The 19,036-nt window shown below is 36.8% G+C and overlaps 1 protein-coding gene across 1 annotated transcript in view; it reads right to left on the reverse strand.

The window, feature by feature from the left end:
* Nucleotides 1-19,036, reverse strand: part of Tpk1 (thiamin pyrophosphokinase 1) — a 237,946-nt gene that overhangs the window by 181,365 nt on the left and 37,545 nt on the right. Inside the window, exon 3 of the mRNA XM_042677185.1 lies at nt 17,631-17,702. Coding sequence (XP_042533119.1) covers nt 17,631-17,702 — 72 coding nt within the window. The remainder of the gene's footprint in view (nt 1-17,630; nt 17,703-19,036) is intronic.

The raw sequence follows: 19,036 nt of genomic DNA on the forward strand, positions 1-19,036 counted from the left end.
GATATAAACACAAAACACAACATGGAAGTAAAAATGTGCATTCCATCTCTAACCTTGTTGAGAATGACCATTAAATTCCACTTTCCCCTGGCAATTGTGATTTAGATGATAGCCAGAAATGCAAGACAATAAATGGTCTGTTCTATCTCTTCCTTCTCTCTATGCTTGCTTTATTTATGATGGTCGTAACTCTGCAGCCCATAAGGACTGGCAGTGAATATGGTACAGAGGCAGCAAGGTCGATGTTAACCAATCAAAGCAGGTCTTATCAGAGAATAACTAAGTTACGAGTAAGCCTTAGGTTACTGAGAAAACAACACATAAATCCAACAGAAGACTTCAGATATAAATCTGCATGACTACTGAATTTACGCAATATGTATTTTAAATAGATAATGGATAATTGAATAAGCAAAGTCGATATGTACAATTTATGGACAAGCCACTAATCATTAAGTCATTATGTTGAACACATGGCTACATGGAATTAGGTATACTGTGTAATTTTAGAGGCAAAATACAGTGTAGTGTAAATAACAGAAAAGATTAAATTTAAATAATTCTTCTTGCATACATTGTAACAAATTATTCCAAAATCCTCATGCACCACATTATTGTATTCTTAAAAAAAACTATGAATGAATATATTTCTAAGATTTTATCCAAAATAAAGTGATATTTATAATGGTTCATAGGTCTACTTTTGAACATTTTATAACATAAAAAGCTACAAAAAAAATGTAGGAATTCACCAAAGTAGTAAGTCTTTTGCTAAGAGAACCAACAGTTTACTATGAAATCAGATCTCCTGACCCCTAGGTGGGAAAAAAAATCAATCACATTCAATATGCCACAGTGAGCATATAGAAAACCATATTTTAAGCAAAATATCATTTAAAGAAAAAAACATGTGCAAAGTAGTTTAAAAAATATACATATGAGATCAAAACGCTGAGGAATGAACTCAAACAGAATGAAACTAAGAGGGAACATTTTAGTAATGTGGAGTTTTACTGCTTGTGTAAACTGCATACAAATATTTCCATTAAAATTTACATCCAAATTGACTGTTGTCCTGAGCAACCATCTCTACTGGCAAAATCCTAGCACAACAAATATCCTGAACATGAATTGATTATTTGTTACTTCCTATTTCTGGTCTTCCTAAACTTCAATTTTCCTTACTCCAAAAGTCATATTTCTTCTCTGTCAAACAAGTTCAGTCAAAGCCAAAGATGAACCATGTGAACTACTAGGCAATTCCTAAAGTCTGAACTATTTTCTTGAAAACTAATTTTAGATATTTAATAATTTACTATCATTCCTTTCTTATCAGCTATCTGTCCCAAACTCATTTATCAGTGGATCTTAGAGGTACTTTCTTTCCCAACTATACCGGTAACGTTCAGAAAAACATACAGAAAATCTAATGAAAACCACAGGACGAAAAAGCTAGTGAAAAAACAAGATTGGTTACAAAGTCAAAAGACAAAAATACTTCAGCCTCTGTGGGTGACACGAGTTTTATGGTTCACTATGAAGACAGAAAACCAAGAAAGAGGATAAAATTATACTTTGAATTTCAATGGCCCACAATATAATCTCAACTTGAAATAGCAGGCTAGATTTACTAACAAAATTAATTCCTAAACTTGTGGCTTTCTATTGCAGAGCCTACCATGGATTCTCAAGCCAGAAGGTACAGCCAGTCACAGGCCCATCCCCTTGTGCTTCGTTTTTCAGTTAGGAGCCTAAAGCTTGTTCTTAGAGCCAGCCTTGTATTGTGATCCTTCTGCTTCTATCTCCCAAGTAACTGGGATTACAGATGTGAACCATCATGCCTAGCTTGATTTTCTTGTTTAGTTGTTTCTGTTTCGGGGATAGAATTTAGCTAAGATTTAACCATGACTGCTTTCAAATCACAATCCTCCTATCTTTGTGTCTCTTGTAGCTGCTGAGTATAGGTATTAACCACTGCATCTAGCTTATATGTTCAGATTGCATCACCCAGATCCTCGCCCCCAACCCCCACCCTTCCTAGACACTGTTCCTGAGCTCTTTTGCTTAAGACTAGTGCTCTACTACTTTGAGTCACAGCACCACTTCTGATTTTGCTTTTGTTTTTCTGATGGTTAATTGGAGATAAGAGTCTCATGGATTTTCCTGCCCAGGATGGCTTTGAACCATGATTCCTCAGATCTCAGCCTCCTGAAAAGCTAGGATTACAGACATGAGCCACCAGTGCCTGGCTTTAATTTAGTTTTTGAGACAGAGACTCCCCGTGTAGGTCAGGATGGCCTTAACTTATGGCCCTCCTGTTTCAGCTTCCGGAATGTTGGAATTACAAATATTTGCCATACTACTTCTGGATTTTTTTATTTTAAGCATAGCTTTTTATTTACTTAACAAGTGTAACCCTAAGAACCCCATACAGCAATCCATTTTTGTTTTGTCTTTTGCCAGTGAGAACGCAGAATTTTTTAATGTCGCATTTGGAATATTTTTATTTACTGTTGTGAATACTCTCTCACCCTCTTTCTGTGTTCGGAGCTTGATGTTAACATGAAAGGCAAGACTTAATTTTTTTATTTGTTACTGTCCAAGTTTTTAATCTTTTTATTTAACATTTATAGAAGCTGCTGCTTTGTGAACATGCCTTCAGATACTGAGAAGCTCTATAATGCTACCCAACATAAAGTTTGTTGAAAGAGAATGAAAACTTATTTTTTTATCAGGTGACAGATTTAGGAAGCTGGGCAGAACTGTCAGATGTTGCCATATTTTCGTGTACTTTGCTCTTCTTAGTATTTATTATTTTTACTCTCAAAGCAAAGTATAACTTTTAGTTTACTTTAATGAGAGCATTCTTTTTAAAAATATTTTTTAAGCTCTCCCTGGAAGAGCATGTCAAGCATTCATTATGCGCATTCAATTTTTAATGAGGGGAATAATTTTCTGAGGAAATTTATCTCCTTGATTTAAAGCTTGCCAACAATATATTTCATGGAAAGAAATATCCTTAGGTTCCTTCCTCCCTGAATCCTTAAGCCCCTGAGGTATGGTTGTGAATTCATGACATTTCAAAATGTTCATTAAATTAGGAAATGAATGAGCCATGAGCTGGGAGTTTGCAGTTCACTGAGATTACAGACAATCAGAGGAGATCCCTCCACCGGAGGTGTTTCCATACTGGTAAGGTAGTGTTGTTCCGTTTGCAAGAATTGATGCAACACCTGGCCCTTCTTCTTTTTTTTTTTTTTTTAATTGTGAAAATACTGTACAGAGTGGTTACAATTACATGGGCAAGATAGCGAGTACATTTCTTATCAAGCATTGTAGCCTCCTCCTTTGTTTACCCTTCCCATCCCTTCCCATCCTCCCTCCCCATATCTACGGCCATACCACCCTGAACGCGCCCGATCTCGTCTGGCCCTTCTTCTTAACCAGTGTCCTGGGAGGGAAGCTTAAAACAGGAGGCTCAAACATGAGTTTGAGAGGTGGGTAAGAGGCCTGAACCCTTGAGACTGCTTAACCTAAACTGCAAAGAAGAGCTGTGTGCCTGCTGCACTTTTCGAGGCAGGGGCTAGGCATACACATGGAGTTCAAAAAGGGACTTCCGGGATCAGCTCAGTGTGGGTGCCTGATCAGGGTTTGTCTGAAAAACTGCTGCCGGCTAAATTCTCCCATCATAAATTACAAGGAGGTAAAAAATTATACTTCACAAAGAAAACCACCAGGCCTGCCGGGATGGAGAATTCTTGAAGGTTTTGACGTGGATGTGGAAGAGAAGAGCTGTTCCCACACTGAGGAGTCCAGATGCAGGCAGGCCGGTGTTACAAAGGGTGTTTCAGGAGCATATCTGCCCCCTTACACTTTACAGTGTGGAAGGAGGTAGGAAGAACCCACTGTGATTATGAAGAGAGGTAGAACTATAACGAGGAATTGAGTCATGGGGAGAATATTAGAAGCAATCTTCTAACCTGGACTCCTCCATCACATTTGAACAATGGAACAGCCTTAGGTCACAATCACTCAAGCAAATTAGTGTTTCCCCTTTGTAGAGCAGCCAGAGAAAGAGCTGTGTGGCAACTGCTGTGGACAGGATGCTGAGGCACTCTGAAGGGCACTGACACTTTATGCATACCTTATAGGTGTTTTCATGTAGGTATATTGAGTAGCAGTCAAAGTTTTGTGCTTGCTTTCTTATATTAATTTAATCAATCTAACTTGGTGACTTTTATTCACAAGAACATGACCCTTCCATTTACCCAGTTTGTTTGAAGAGAGAAGTCTGCTAAAGTAACTTTGTTAAGCTTATAAATGCGTGATAATACACATTGACCTGTTCTAACCTATTTCAATAAGTAATGAAGAGAACTGGATTAATCAGACTTACTAATGGTTCATCATTTCTGAGGATATGGAATACAAACGGTTTTCTTTACAAAGACAGGCGGAGTGAGGATGTTGGACCCTTACATAACTTATGGAGATATTTCCCAATGTATGGGATATTGAAATGTGAAAAGGAAGAAACTAAAAGTCTTTTGGGACAATTAGTTAGTATCCAACTGAGTGTAAGATTAGGAAAGGCTTTCTCATCCAGAATTGGAAGCAAGTACTCAATAGACATATTGGACTATATAAAAGTTAATTAATTTTCTCTAGCATAAAATATAAAATATTAGAAAAAATCAAAAAATGTAGAATTATAGATGTTAATGGGCAACAGGTGATTATTCACTATAGTGTGAAATAACTTTTATGATTAAATAAAAAAGCTAAAGTGACCCCCCCAATTTATTTGATGGTATAAATAATTCAGTTGAACCAAAAATATATGAAGAAATGTCTAAATTCACTGTAGTTGTACAAATACATGTTAAAGTAACAAGGGGGTATCATTTTCTGCCTTTTAGACTGACAAAAATGAGAGTTATCAACATTGCTGTTAGAAGCACAGGGAACAGGCTAATGGGGTTTTGTTATTAGGGATGGGGTTGTTAGGCTCTTTGCTTGGACTTTAGTCTCGTAACTGTTTTTATTATTAAGAATATACATTTTACAGTCCTATAATTCCAGTGATTACAGTTGCCTCTGTCATAGAAATATGAGTCAGAATGGGAAGAAAACACACTCATGTACATATACATGTATGAATAAATGCATATTCACATATATGCAATCAATCACACAGCACCCCTAATAGAGGCAGAGATTGGAAAACAAAGCAAATGCTTATCCATTATTGAGTAATACATATATTGTATCTGAGTCACAGATATGTCATTTCAAAAACAGAATTAGAGTTATGCTCTTTGTTTTGGAATTTAGGTAGGCTATTATTGGGGGAAGCCAGTATGCAAAGGTTGGTTTTTCTAAAATGAAGCCAAAATAAGCCTGCAGATGCATATTTGTATGTATATGTATGAACATTTATATGTGCATATGTAAGTAGGGAGCGGCATACATTGGGGATGTTTCTTGTCTAGGCTGAGTGGAAGGAAATATGATATTATCTGCGAGCAGAGAGCTGAGAGAGCAAGCAAAGAGAGAGTGCCAAAACTGCAGAGGATACCAAGAACTGCATAATGAAAGTTTAGGGACATTTATATAAACTGTATTTAAGTAGCTAAAAATTAAATTGAAGAAAATTAAGAACAGCAGTAGAAAGGGACAGAGTGGATAATACCTGCAGGAGGAATTGGCCATCGACAATTTTCTTTGGCTAGTAGTTACAGGCAGAGTTGTAATTATGTTATGAAAAACACACACTTGAAACTAAGGGAATGATAACAATGAAATGGTTTTTGCTAGTCTCTTCTTTTTTGGCAAAGTTAATGAACAATTTTCTACTGCATCCATATGTATTACTCTACATCTTCAACTTATTTGAGAAAAAAACATTCAGAAAGGGATGACATTGACCAAGATGCATTGTATTTAACTGACTTGTTGAATCGGAATTCCTTTGTACAACTACTTAGAGATAATAATGAAAACATTAACTTAAAAAGAAATAGTTTCTGTACATATTCAATTATAACCTCAATCAACAAATGGATAATAATGCTACTTATGTATGATGCATGTAGACATTGTCCATGGCATTGCCCATTGCCAATTACACAGAGGTGACATATGCAATTTGGCCAAGCTAGATTAAATGAAGCTCCCAAGAGGAAAAACAAACAAGAGAGTAAGACAGCAAGAAAAGAAGTATAGAATTGAAAAGGGGTCTGTGTCAGATGCTTTAGCAAAAATACAATCAGCTAAGCAATAGATTGGAACTGAGCAGATTGCTGCGTGTTACTACGTTTAACACTCCATCAGGTGACCACTAAAGGAAAAAGGAAAAGGAAAGAATCCTTAAGCTCTTTCATTTCATGGCTTCTGTGAGTTGGGAACTGAGGAACCACATTCTGCAGGTGGTTCTACCCTATGATGTCTTCTGAAGTGGCCGTGAGGGTGTTGGCTGGCCAGAAGTCACTGAATGCCTGCCAAGCCTGCACATCCCCCTCCAGGTGGCCCGCACGGACTCACAGGACAGCTCTTGGCCCCATGAAGACCCGTGAGTCCTATACCACATGGCAACTGCCTTTCACTGGCATTAGTGATCCAAGAATGGGCCTAAGAAGTACAGATTCCACAGTGTCTTTTAAAGACCTGGTTGCAGAAGTCGCATACACAATGATCTTCAAACTGTGAGTTCCTAAGGGTAGCCCACTTTCCAGGGGAGGGAAGTTAAGACTCGGCCTTTTGAAACACCAAGGGAAAAAGAGCATCAAGGGAATTGTGAGGGTATTTGTAATAACAACATCTACAAACAATTAAAAACAAACAACAACAACAAAAACTTGAAAAATGGTTAGGCTGGTGCCAGGGACTCACACCTACAATCCTAGCTACTCAAAGAGGCTGAGACCTGAGGATCATTGTTTGAAGCCATACTGGGCAGGAAAGTCTGTGAGACTCTTATCTGCAATAAACTATGCAGAAAAAGCCAGAAGTGGCACTGTGGCTCAAGTGGTAAAGTGTTAGCCTTGAGCAAAAGAAATTCAGGGTTAGTCCCCAGGCCTTGAGTTCAAGCCCCAGGACTGGTAAAAAAAAAAAAAAAAAAAAAAAAGACGAAGATGATTTCAAATGTTTAATAGAGACTTACATAGAAACATATTTAAACTGGGGCTGGGAAGGTGGCTTAGTGGTAAAGTGCTTGCCTTACATGCATGAGGCCCTGGGTTCAATTCCTCAGCACCACATAAACAGAAAAAGCCAGAAGTGGTACTTGGTTCAAGTGGTAGAGTGCTTGCTTTGACCTAAAGAGCTGAGGGACAGCACCCAGGACCAGAGTTCAGGACCCACAACCAACTGTGTGTGTGTGTGTGTGTGTGTGTGTACAAATTTAATAGCAAAAATGTCTTTAAATATCAAGACCAGAACTCAGAATATAAAACATCATTCCTGTTGAAACTGAATAAGTAGAAAAGGATGGACTAAATATTTACTAAGGTCTTTATTATGATTGGGGATTGACCTCTATGACTTATAATGTGCCAAAAGAAGGGTGAGTAGAAGAAAAGATCTACTTCACTTAATATGATAGGTTATTTTTAAGGTTTGTAATCCTAGTTTCAGATTAATCTATAGTATTGATGAGTTATATTTTGGCTTTGTTCTGTAAGATAAGATATAAAAAGGTACCAATGTGATAAAAATAATTAGACATCTCTCCTAAAAGTTCCCAATAAAAACTAGAAAAGGGGTTCCACTTATAATAGTCTAAAGAATCACCATCTCATAACCATATGAAGTGGTATTTATATAACCAGCAAGTTTTGGAATCTAGTACTAAACACCTATTAAACATACTGATAGAATGTATCATTTTTCATAAAGATCTTAGAGTCCTTGATAATTGAGATCCTTACATAATAGAAAGACAAAATGAATAATTTGTCTATAAAATCAACACACAGAAGATCAGAGAAAGTGAAGCCCAGAGACATGGCTGAGCCATCTGGATAAGTGAAACCTGCCATTCTATTAGTTTAAACAAATATAGCATTTTAGTTTGGCATCTTTCTGTTTATTTTTTTAAGATCGTGAATTCACTTGTGATGAACTCTCACATCCTTTTATTTCTTTAAATTTAAATTTCGTTTCCTCTTTCTAACATGATAAACTCAGTCTATTTCACAGCAGTACCACAATTATTTCCCTGCTGTTATTAGCAGTGATTTATACTCCAGTGAATGTGAAGATCCCTTTGTAGTGTATCATAATTACCTGCTAGAGAAACCCCAGGAAATAGACTGAAATTTATACTAAACACACCATTGTAAATAGGATGTGCTAAGTAATCACAAAGAAACAAGTCCCGCTTGGGCTTGTAACTAGCTTTGTTATATGTTCAATAATGTTCCACCAATGAAAGATCCTACTAGTGATGACAGACACATCTTAAATATAGCATTCCAGATGATTTTTTTTAATACAACCAAATACAATGACAATTTAAAAACATGTTTATCTTCCACTGTCTCCTCTTTTGAAATCCCAAGAACTTCCTGAAGGCAAACCACACTATTGAGCAAGTCAAAACACACCTGTGCAACTTACTAAAGAGAGAAGTGGAAGAGAAACCTGTATTTTGGATACACTGATCTTCTAAATAATATCTCATAAACACTTTTCTTTCATGGAAGAGTCATAATTTCAAAAGCTAAATATTAGAGGGGTGAGTCTGTTAGATCTCCATTAACTTTTATAAGTTTGAGTTGTGTTCTACACATTTACCATTATATGTAGGATACAGCCAGCGCAAGGAGGAAGTCCATGAAGTCCATGAGACTCTTATCTCCAATGAACCACCAGAAAACTGGAATTGGAGCTGTGGCTCAAAGTGGTAGAGTGCTAACCTTGAGCAAAAAATCTCAGAGACAGCATCCAGGCTCTGAGTTCAAGACTTACAGGCAAAAGAGAATACACACATACACACACACACACACACACACTCTAGTACAATGTCTTCTGTACATATTGGGAAACCCATATCACACACACACACACACACACACACACACACACACACACACACACACAGTCTAGTACAATGTCTTCTGTACATATTGGGAAACCCATATCCTGGGTTACAATACTGGTTGATTCTGATTGGATTCAAAGATTCCAAAGGATAGTTGGATGTCTTCCAGTAACTGATTGGAGACACAGAGGACTAAGGTAAGATCAAGAGTGCCTATAAGATCCCAGGCTCATAAAAGAGGAGGTCTTCTGAGATTGTGCTCCTTTGCAGAGAAGACAGAGTAGCAGAGGAGAAAGAGGCCTTATCACGAGCATGCTTGTGTGTACAGAGGACACTATGATATATACAGTGGAACTGGGCCAGTCTCCCATTGGACTGCAATTTTGTAAGAACATGGCCTATGTCTTCCTTACTGTGTTGTCTCCACACTGCCCAACACAGTACATGCTCCAAAATCACTGAATAGAGAAGTAACTGCAAACATGAAAAAATGTGAAGCTTGGTACCTGAAAAATGACTCTCTTTTAGCATATCAAGTAAAAACTAGTTCATATAAACTACAATGAAAATAAGACGCGGAATTTATAAATGCACTTCAAATACGAAGTTCTTCAGATTTTAGCATAAATTCCCGTAAGGTCCTAAGCTATTGTGGTTATTAAGCAAAACACATAAGACATAAGATTATAAAATTCCATAAACAAGATTCTATATACAGATCTGTGACTGTGGGAAATGATGGTTGGAAGCTAGCTACTTCATTTGAGACTCATTCACTTCACTTATTCTAAAATAAAAGGTTACAAATATTCCCACTCAGTTATTGTTTTTATGGCTTTCAAATGTTTGCTTTATATTTGTTCTGACAAAACACTTAATAGAAAAGAGATTTAGACTCCTGGCAATGTTCCTTAACAAATAAGCTTTGGAATGTATAATCTGCGAGATAAGAAAATACTTAGTGTGAGGTTAAAAGCTATGGCTAGGGAGAACGTCCACAGAGGCCTCAGCACATGTGTGGACGAGGAGTCCACCCCACAGCCTATAAATCTGTGTATTTTTATGAACCACTTGGCTTTTGAGAAAGCCTCTCATCCTCTTGGGTAAAAGGAGGGGCAGCGCAGGAAGTGGCCACTAACCACTGACATTTGGGAGCAGAGAGCCCTGGCTTCAGTTGTGTGCTTCAATAGGCTCAATGGTAAACAAGAACCATGCAATAATTAACCAAAGGACCTCAGTGAGGCCTCACTCCACCTTGTCAGCAGAGCGATGGACACCCAACACAGAGGGGCGGATGGGGCTATTTTTCATATGGCAGTGATTACTCATGTCCTAAGGACCAAATGCATTTCCCAGCACACATGAACATGTGTGTGCATACCTGTGGGTGTTTCAAGAAACAACAGGCATCTAAGTGTGCATGACATCGCATTTTTGATCTCCAATTTCATTTTTTTATAAATACTAGCATCACCCCTATTAAACTGATTTTGTGACTCATTAATAAATTATAACATGTAGCTCCAAGACAGAGTCCAGAAAACACATTAATAGTTGTAACTAAGATGTCATATACATCTATATGAACACACAAGTACTTAAAGATAGTAATTAAAATACACAGATTTAAAAATATTTAAATATGTTTATATATTTCTAAACTGCAATAAATACATATATGTATTTTCCAAACTGTGATCCTTGAGTCTTTTGTGTGGTTTTGCTATTATTCACTTCAGTTTAATAAAGAAATCAAATATAGCCAGAGTACTATGAAATTGAAATTAATATATTGAAAACTGGCTACACATGGTTAATTCTTATAGAAACAAATTAAAAGAATAAGTGCTTGTAATCAGCTTTATAATAATTACTCATACAAAATTATATTGATATCAATTAAGAAAGAGCCAGAAAAAATGATAGTATATTTGCAAATATGTGCAGGAGCATATGTGAACAGTTTCTGCCAGAGGATAAACTAACACAAAAAAAAGACATATAAGATATATCAAAAGGCAGAGAGAAGGAAAGGAAGGAGAGAAGGAATAGAAAAAAGAAGATTAACCAATCTTGCCAGCACCATTTACTGAAGAGGCTGTCTTTCTTCCATTCTATTTTTTTAGCTCCTTATTGAAGATTAGATGGCTATAGGTCTGTGGGCTCATTTCTGGGTTTTCAATTCTATCCCATTTGTCTTTTATTGTGCCAGTACCAAGCCATTTTGATTACTATGACTTTGTAGTAGAGTTTGAAATTTGGTATTGATATTCCTCCAGCACTGTTCTTTCTGTTAAGGATTATTTTTGCTATTCGGGGTCTTTTATTGTTCCATATGAACTTTTGGATTGCCTCTTCTATTTCCTTAAAGAATGAGGTTGGAATATTGATAGATATTGCATTGAATTTGTAGATAGCCTTGGGAAGTATTTTCATGATGTTGATCCTTCCAATTCAGGAGCATGGGAGTTTTTGCCAATTTCTAAGTTCTGTTTTGATTTCCTTTTTCAGGTTTTTAAAGTTTTCATCATAGAGGTCCTTCACTTCTTTGGTTAAGTTAACTCCTAGGTATTTTATCTTTTGTGGGGCTATTATGAATGGAGTTTCTTTCCTGATTTCAGCCATGCTTTTCTCATTGTTGGCATACAGAAAAGCCATTGATTTTTGAGAGTTAATTTTATACCCTGCTACTTTGCCAAAGTTTTGAATCAGGTCGAGTAATTTGGGAGTGGAGTCTGTGGGAGTTGAGACAAGCAGACACAGTCAGATAAGTTGATGTTAGGGGCAAAATGAACCCCAAGATAAGGACTCAAGTGGTTTTTCTTTCTTGTGATTGTTTCTAACATATTTATAAGATGATTTCTTTGTTGCTTTGTATGTCCTTTGCCCACGGCATAAACCCTGTTTTCACTGTATTTGGTGTTGGTATAATTTGTGGTGGGGAAGGGACAAAACAAATTGTTTAAATAGGGATACAGGTGGGCCCATTGCAACAATGAGATGTACAAGACATTATGTCGAAAATCGAACTTTACAACTTTGGCCTGGGGTGGGGGGGATGGGAGGGTAGGGATGATAAGGGCAAACAAAGGAGGAGGCAACAATGCTTGATAAGATATGTACTCATTACCTTGCTCATGTAATTGTAACCCCTCTATATGGTATTTTCACAATAAAAAATTATTAATAAAAAAAAGAAAGAAAGAAAAACAAAAAGAGACCGCACTGAGGCAGAAGATGGGCCAAAATGGGATGAGACTGGAGAAGGCGAGTATGGCAATGAATGCACTTGGTGCAGCAATGCCTGGAGAGCTCTCTGGATGGCATCCTCTTTTTCAGTACAACAGTGACAGTGTCTTAGGAATGCGTCTGTCTCACTGTGTACCAAGTGCCTGCAGGGTTACAGAAACCAGATCGCAGTTTTCAGTCAAAATATCTGTTGACTACCCAGAGGAAGGAGGGTGTCTAAGATGTGGGAGCAGTAGCTTTTACACAGACATATTATGTTACAAATACATACCTGCCTGTAAAGTCTTTAACCTTTTAAAGGCTTTAAAGCCAAGGTACACACACACACACACACACACACACACACACACACACAGACACAGTCTGCAAAGTAATAAATATTTCCTTCTCTCAAACAGACAATGAACCTTGACTCCAATCACAGCTGCCAAGCAAAATGTACAGTGAAGACACTGGTTATTATACATTGGTGAAGATCTGACTGCTGATGAATAACACACCGTCAATTTTCCTAACCCCAGGACCACTAGCAGACTTGGTAACTCTTTATGTGAGTGAGAGAAGAGAAGCAGAGTAAATATGTAATTCAGCTGCTAGAAAAGATAGGGAAGATGCAGAAGGGAATTATCATAAAATAAACGCCATTACTTAAACTAACAGTAGTAGCAATGAAGAAACAAATGGCATATATTTTTTCTCACATATGTGGAAGCTAGACCTAAAATACAACTAGACATTATAATTTATACAAGACTCTAGGCATTCACACCATCACACTAAAGGAGGATAGTCTTAGGGAAGGAACTCAAAGGCCTAACTCCTCTGAACATTTAAAATACTATTTAAGGAAATAAATTCCAGAAAATGCAAACATGCTTTTTTGTTGTTATTGGCGGTGGTGTTTGCTTGTCTTTCTTTTGTGGGGGGCAGAAATGGAGGAAGGAGAGAGAACAAATACAAAAAGATGTATTCAGTATACATTGTGGGAAAATAAATGTGAAACTTATCAGCAGGGATGGGAGGGGGGACATGAGGAAAAGTGGAGGAAAGGGTGATATTATCCTAAAAGAATTGTACTTATTACCTAACTTATGAAATGGTAACCCTTGTGTATAACATCTTAATAGTAACAATAAAACTATATTTTTAAAAAAGTAGTTAGTAACCAATGTACTATGAAAATCAACACAGGATAAATATGTGAATGAACTGATCAAAGAAATCAGTAGATGGCATAGGTATCAAATAACAGGAGGAAGACAAAAAGAAACGTAATAGCCAGACAGAGAGTTATAAAATTGTAATATTGTGGGTAGAACAAGAGATTCTCAGCTAAAGTAGAAGTACTTTGAGTAGTAAAAATAGATTACAAAAGGTCAACGAGCTATGTTCTATAGTCCAGGTTCAATGCTGCTCTTATATTATTATTTTTGGAACACAACCCTGTCAGTTATTTAGTGTGCTTTCTATGGCTGCTTTTGTATAACAGTAGAGCTGAAAAGTTACCACAGAGCCACATGGCCCACAGAGGGACAAATACCTACATTTTCTTCTTTCACAAAAAAAGTCAACACACAAAGCGGGGGTGCTAGTGGCTCACACCTGTATCCCTGACTACTCTGGAGGCAGAGATCTGAGGATCCCAGTTCAAAACCAGCCTGGGTGTCTGAGACAAACAGAAAAGGTCAGATATGTTGATGTTAGGTGAAATGAACCCCAAGATAAGGACTCAAATGTTTTTTTTTACTTTTTTGCTATTGTTTCTAACATACTTATAAGATGATTTCTTTGTTGCTTTGTATGTCCCTCCCCCACGATATAACCCATGCTTTCACTGTATTTGATGTTGGTATAATTTGTGGAGGGGAAGGGAAAAACCAAATCGTTTAAATAGGGATACAGGTGGACCCATTGCAACAATGAGATGTACAAGTTGTTATGTAGAAAAATGAACTTTACAACTTTGGGGGGGGAGGAAGGGATATGGGGAGGGCGGCGGGATATGGGAAGGGATAGGAAGGGGAAACAAAGGAGGAGGCAATAATGCTTGATAAGAAATGTACTCATTATCTTGTCCATGTAATTGTAAGTCCTCTGTATAGTATTTTCATAATAAAAAAATAAAAAATAAATTTTAAAAACCAGCCTGGGAAGGAAAGCTTATGAGACTCTATTTATCTCAGAAAAAAGGAAACAAGGAAGGAAGGAAGGAAGACGGAAGGAAGGAAGGAAGGAAGGAAGGAAGGAAGGAAGGAAGGAAGGAAGGAAGGAAGGAAGGAAGGAAGGAAGGAAGGAAGGAAGGAAGGGGAACTGTGGTTCAAGTGGTAGAGTACTAGCCTTGAACAAAGCATACAGGCCCTGAGTTCAAGCCCTCTACCCACCCCTTTAGTAAGCAATTATATGGCACATTCTACTCAAGCACACAGTTTTGGCCCAACTGCATTGAGTTTAAATCTCTAGTTGACCCATTTACTGCAGGCATGAATGTGAATAAGTTATTAAAATTCTCAGTGTGTCAGATCTACTCTTCTCTAGAATGTGAGTAATACAAGTCTGTTGCACAGCTTTCATAAAGGACACTTAAATAATCCTGAATGAATAACTTCATATGTAAGAGATAATTACAATGGAGTAATTATTGAAAATAAATGCTATTATGATAATAGTTATTGACAAGAAACAAGAAAATTTAAAGGAAGAGATATTAGTAAATGTGACCAAAAAGACAAAGGGATGCCATCTCATTTAAGTACATCCATGGGAAAAAGGTAACATCAGACTTCTTAAATCTTTTAATATTTACATCATGATATCCAGAATGGTTAAATATTCTAAAGAAACAGGCCCTCATCTTGGAGAAGGGAATGCTACAATATGTCTCCAATCTTTTATGGACAATAAGTATTTCATCCTATGCTATCAATATATGAAAGATCATAGTCATTTAAATAATCTGTTTGTAGACTACAACTCCCCCCCCACACACATATTTCTGTGTGACTGAAACAAATCTTTTCCACCAGCCTTATTTACAGAAACTACAGCTTGTACATAATGATTTTGTTCAGTGGACTTGAACCAAGTATGCAAATTGCTCATCAAAGCTATGGTTCTTTTAAATGTGTTCAAAGTATAAGTTGTGCAAAGCACAAAAGACAGAAAAGGGCACAAGTGTGTTAACTCAGTGGCTCAATAAAACTGTGATAAGTCTAACTACCATGTTACAGAATTGTTAAGCTAATAACTAGGCTAATCATTATTCCAACAGATGCCTTGAAGATCAGCTTGTCTATCCTGCAGTCTGACATTTTTCCAGCTGAGGTGATGTGGCAGCTCTTTGTCTAGATATATTTAAATGGAAAATGTATGTGATATTCTACCTATCCATGCAGTCAGAGGCAATGAATCCTTAAAAGCCACATTCATGAAAAACACTTAGACAGCGAGGTGTCAGTTTGACCTCTATCTCTACCAAAGAGTTCCCATTGTGCAGTTCTATTGACTATGTTCAAAAATAGAATCTTTCCTCTCAGCAACTCTCCTGCTAGCTTTAACAAGTATCTCACGCTATGGCACCCCATGTCACCCCATTCAGTCTGTTCCAAACATCACCAGCAAATTCAAACCATGTGAAGAATGCACACTGGACTTAGCAAACTTCCTTCCTCTACTGGTGGTGGAGGTAGTGGGGGAGGGCCCAGACTTTGTCCTCATGCTTCACTACTTGAGCTACAGATCCACTCTGGCCTTTTGGTGGTTAACTGAAGGTAAGAATCTCAAAAAATGTTTTTGTATAGGCTGGATTTGAACTATGTTCCTCAGATCAGTCTCTTAAGTAGCTAGGATTATAAACTTGAGCCACCAGTACCTGGTCAGAGGACCATGTCAGACATCTTCCTAGAAATGAATCAGGGTATGCTGCCTATAAGCTGGTATGATCTCAGGGATGGCTACCAAGGGCAAAAAAATGCTCATCAAGAATTTAACCAGCCTAAGGAAAATAACTTTGTATTCAAGGGAAAACTGACTCACTCTAGATAAACACCTTATTTCATAGAATCTGGTCATCTGTTTACATTCTAGTTAGCATTCTGAGCACTGTCCTGGGGAATATATGGAAAAGACAGGAGAAGGCTGTGAGCTCACCCTGTGTTTATTTAAGAGACCACACTCCCAGAAACATGATACATGGCAGATCTACATGAACCTTGTTGCACCGATCTATCTTTAATTTTATGTAGCTCTCAGACTACTTGTACTAAGTCTAAAGTAGTACGATAACCTTATAGGCAGAAACAAGCAGAGCCCTTCAAGCATGGATCCTCTATGATTTTCCTTTATAACAAACTATCAAGAAAACTGTTTACTGAATGGGAAGGTGTTCACACAGAACAATTTTGAGAGCCATATCCATCCTCAAATTCCAATGATCTCTGACATTTACAGTGATGTTCAACACTAGCTACACTTCCTTTTATCTCTATCATCTTATCTATATTGCGTTTTATAATCCCTAGATTTAAACAGAATTGATCTAATCCCCACTATTTCTCAAATTTCCTAGTCCATTTTCACATATGTAACTTGAGTAGTATAACTGCATTTACCCATTTTCCTCTCTCTACTCATTACTTTGGAGGCAGTCTCATGGATTTTTCTGCTTGGTATAACCTTAAAGTGGGATGTTCTCTAGACCTCAGCAACTGACTAGCTAGGAGTACAGGTGTGAACCACAGTTAGTCCACTCAGAAATACTGGGTTTCAAAACACCAAATGACAGTAATATTTTTAGCCTAGAGTTAATCCTATAAAAGTCAAAAATATTTAAATATTTAACAAGGTCTGCTTCTTACATGGAACATTGCATTCTTACATGAAACATCCCAGAAGTATTAATTCCATGAAATTATATTATTTTTAACCATATTTTCAGCACAAACATTACAAGAACATAATAAGGAAATACCTTGTTTTTCTAATTTCATGTCTGATTGCTTTACATGTAGTCTAGTATTGGAAGGTAAGACAAGCGTGCATGTAGATGCTTTATACTGACACTGGTGCCAAAATATTTATAGCAGAACAAATTCTTGTAGGTAATTCAGAATTAATACCTATGCAGTAGTTCTGAAATACTGTATTTAATCCTTGGAAATCACATATAGACCCAGATTAACAGAGAAGCCATAGTGAATTATTCTGATAATTCAATAACTGGATCATCTCATTTTGATCCCATTTTTTTTGCTGTTTCAGTCAGTTTCCAGGGTACTTAATATTTATGTTATTCACTCCCAAACTGTAAAATAGTAAAGAAACATAATGGCTACCTGTTTACCTTTTTTCCAAAGGTGACGAAAACATTTGTCCAGAGGCTGATTAAGAATCACAAGGCAATACTTCAAATTTCCTATGGAAAAAAATTAAATTAGTGTTTGGGTTCATAACCTTGTCGTCCAGATTCTCAATACACACAGAGCTAAATTTAAAGCCATTACCTTCTATACCTTCATTTAAAAAATCTTATATATTAACAAGACCTACTTTGCTGTGTGTGTTTATTTCTGTGCTTCTGAGAAATTTATTATGAAAACAATTCATCACAAAAATTTAGGTGAAACTTTCATAGCAGGTGAAGGGTGCTTGACATAAATTTTAGCCACTTATATTCATAACTACTTTTACATCTGGATTGCATTATTCCAACTTAACATCACTTACCAAGTGGTGTTGACTTAAAGGTATGCATTTTCACATTTACTCTCTCTTGTTATCTTTCTCATTCTTTCTATCTATCTCTATCCATTCTTGAACTACAACTCAGTGCAAAACCCTTAAAAGCCTCTTAGGTCTTTCTTTTTGTGATTTTTTTTATTCCACATTCTTAAGCAATTCTCTGAAAACTAAAAAAATATGAGGGAAAATTACTTCCCAAGCAATTGTTCCACTTCTTTTGTAATGAGCTTTAAATAGTATAAAGCAAGATATAATCCAGCTGATAAAAATCTGTCATTAAGTTCAGTTTAAGAATTCTTCATTTCTTTCATGAAAAATAAATGTTTGTTTGGTGATAAGGCCAATTAATTGTTTGTAAAGCAATCTCACTATTAGACATAGAAGGAGATAAAGAAACGTAAAGAATATGCCATCATCCAGAGCTAACATTATTCAGTGTCAATAGTGTCTTAGGTAATATAAGTACAGACAGCAATAAGATTACAGGCTACATTTGAGATAATAAAATTCAGGAAAACAAGAATATGATGGGTGCCAGATAAACAGATCAATGGGAGGCAGGAGTTCAAAGGGTAGGATATCAATAAAGACTGATGTCATGTCCAAAACCTTTGTGAGATGTAGACTTCTGAACTTCTTACAAAGAAAATGAAGCCTGAAAGAATAAAGTTAAGGACATAACAGACAATGAAAATAGCTCACAGGGGACTGCTGTCATTTAGCCATTAGGGTAAGTTAAAGGACAAGTCTAGAAAGCAAGGCCCTTTAACACTAACATAGCAAATCTTAAACAAAGTCTTTGAGAAATACCATGGAAGTGAAGTCAACATGCCCAGAAAGTATGCAACAGTGGTGCAGGAATGACCAGCAAAGTACTTTAAGGACATCTGGAAGCTCCCATGTAGAAATAGTTGCTGAAGGTAAAAGAGGAGACTAACTACAGATTTGCTTCAAGGAAAGGACAGAAGGAGGAAAGAACAAAGAAGGAAGGTGAAGTCAGTGAGCCAC

Source organism: Dipodomys spectabilis, unplaced genomic scaffold (assembly GCF_019054845.1).
Source record: "Dipodomys spectabilis isolate Male_0828 unplaced genomic scaffold, ASM1905484v1 ptg000034l, whole genome shotgun sequence".
NCBI classification, from domain to species: Eukaryota; Metazoa; Chordata; class Mammalia; order Rodentia; family Heteromyidae; genus Dipodomys; species Dipodomys spectabilis.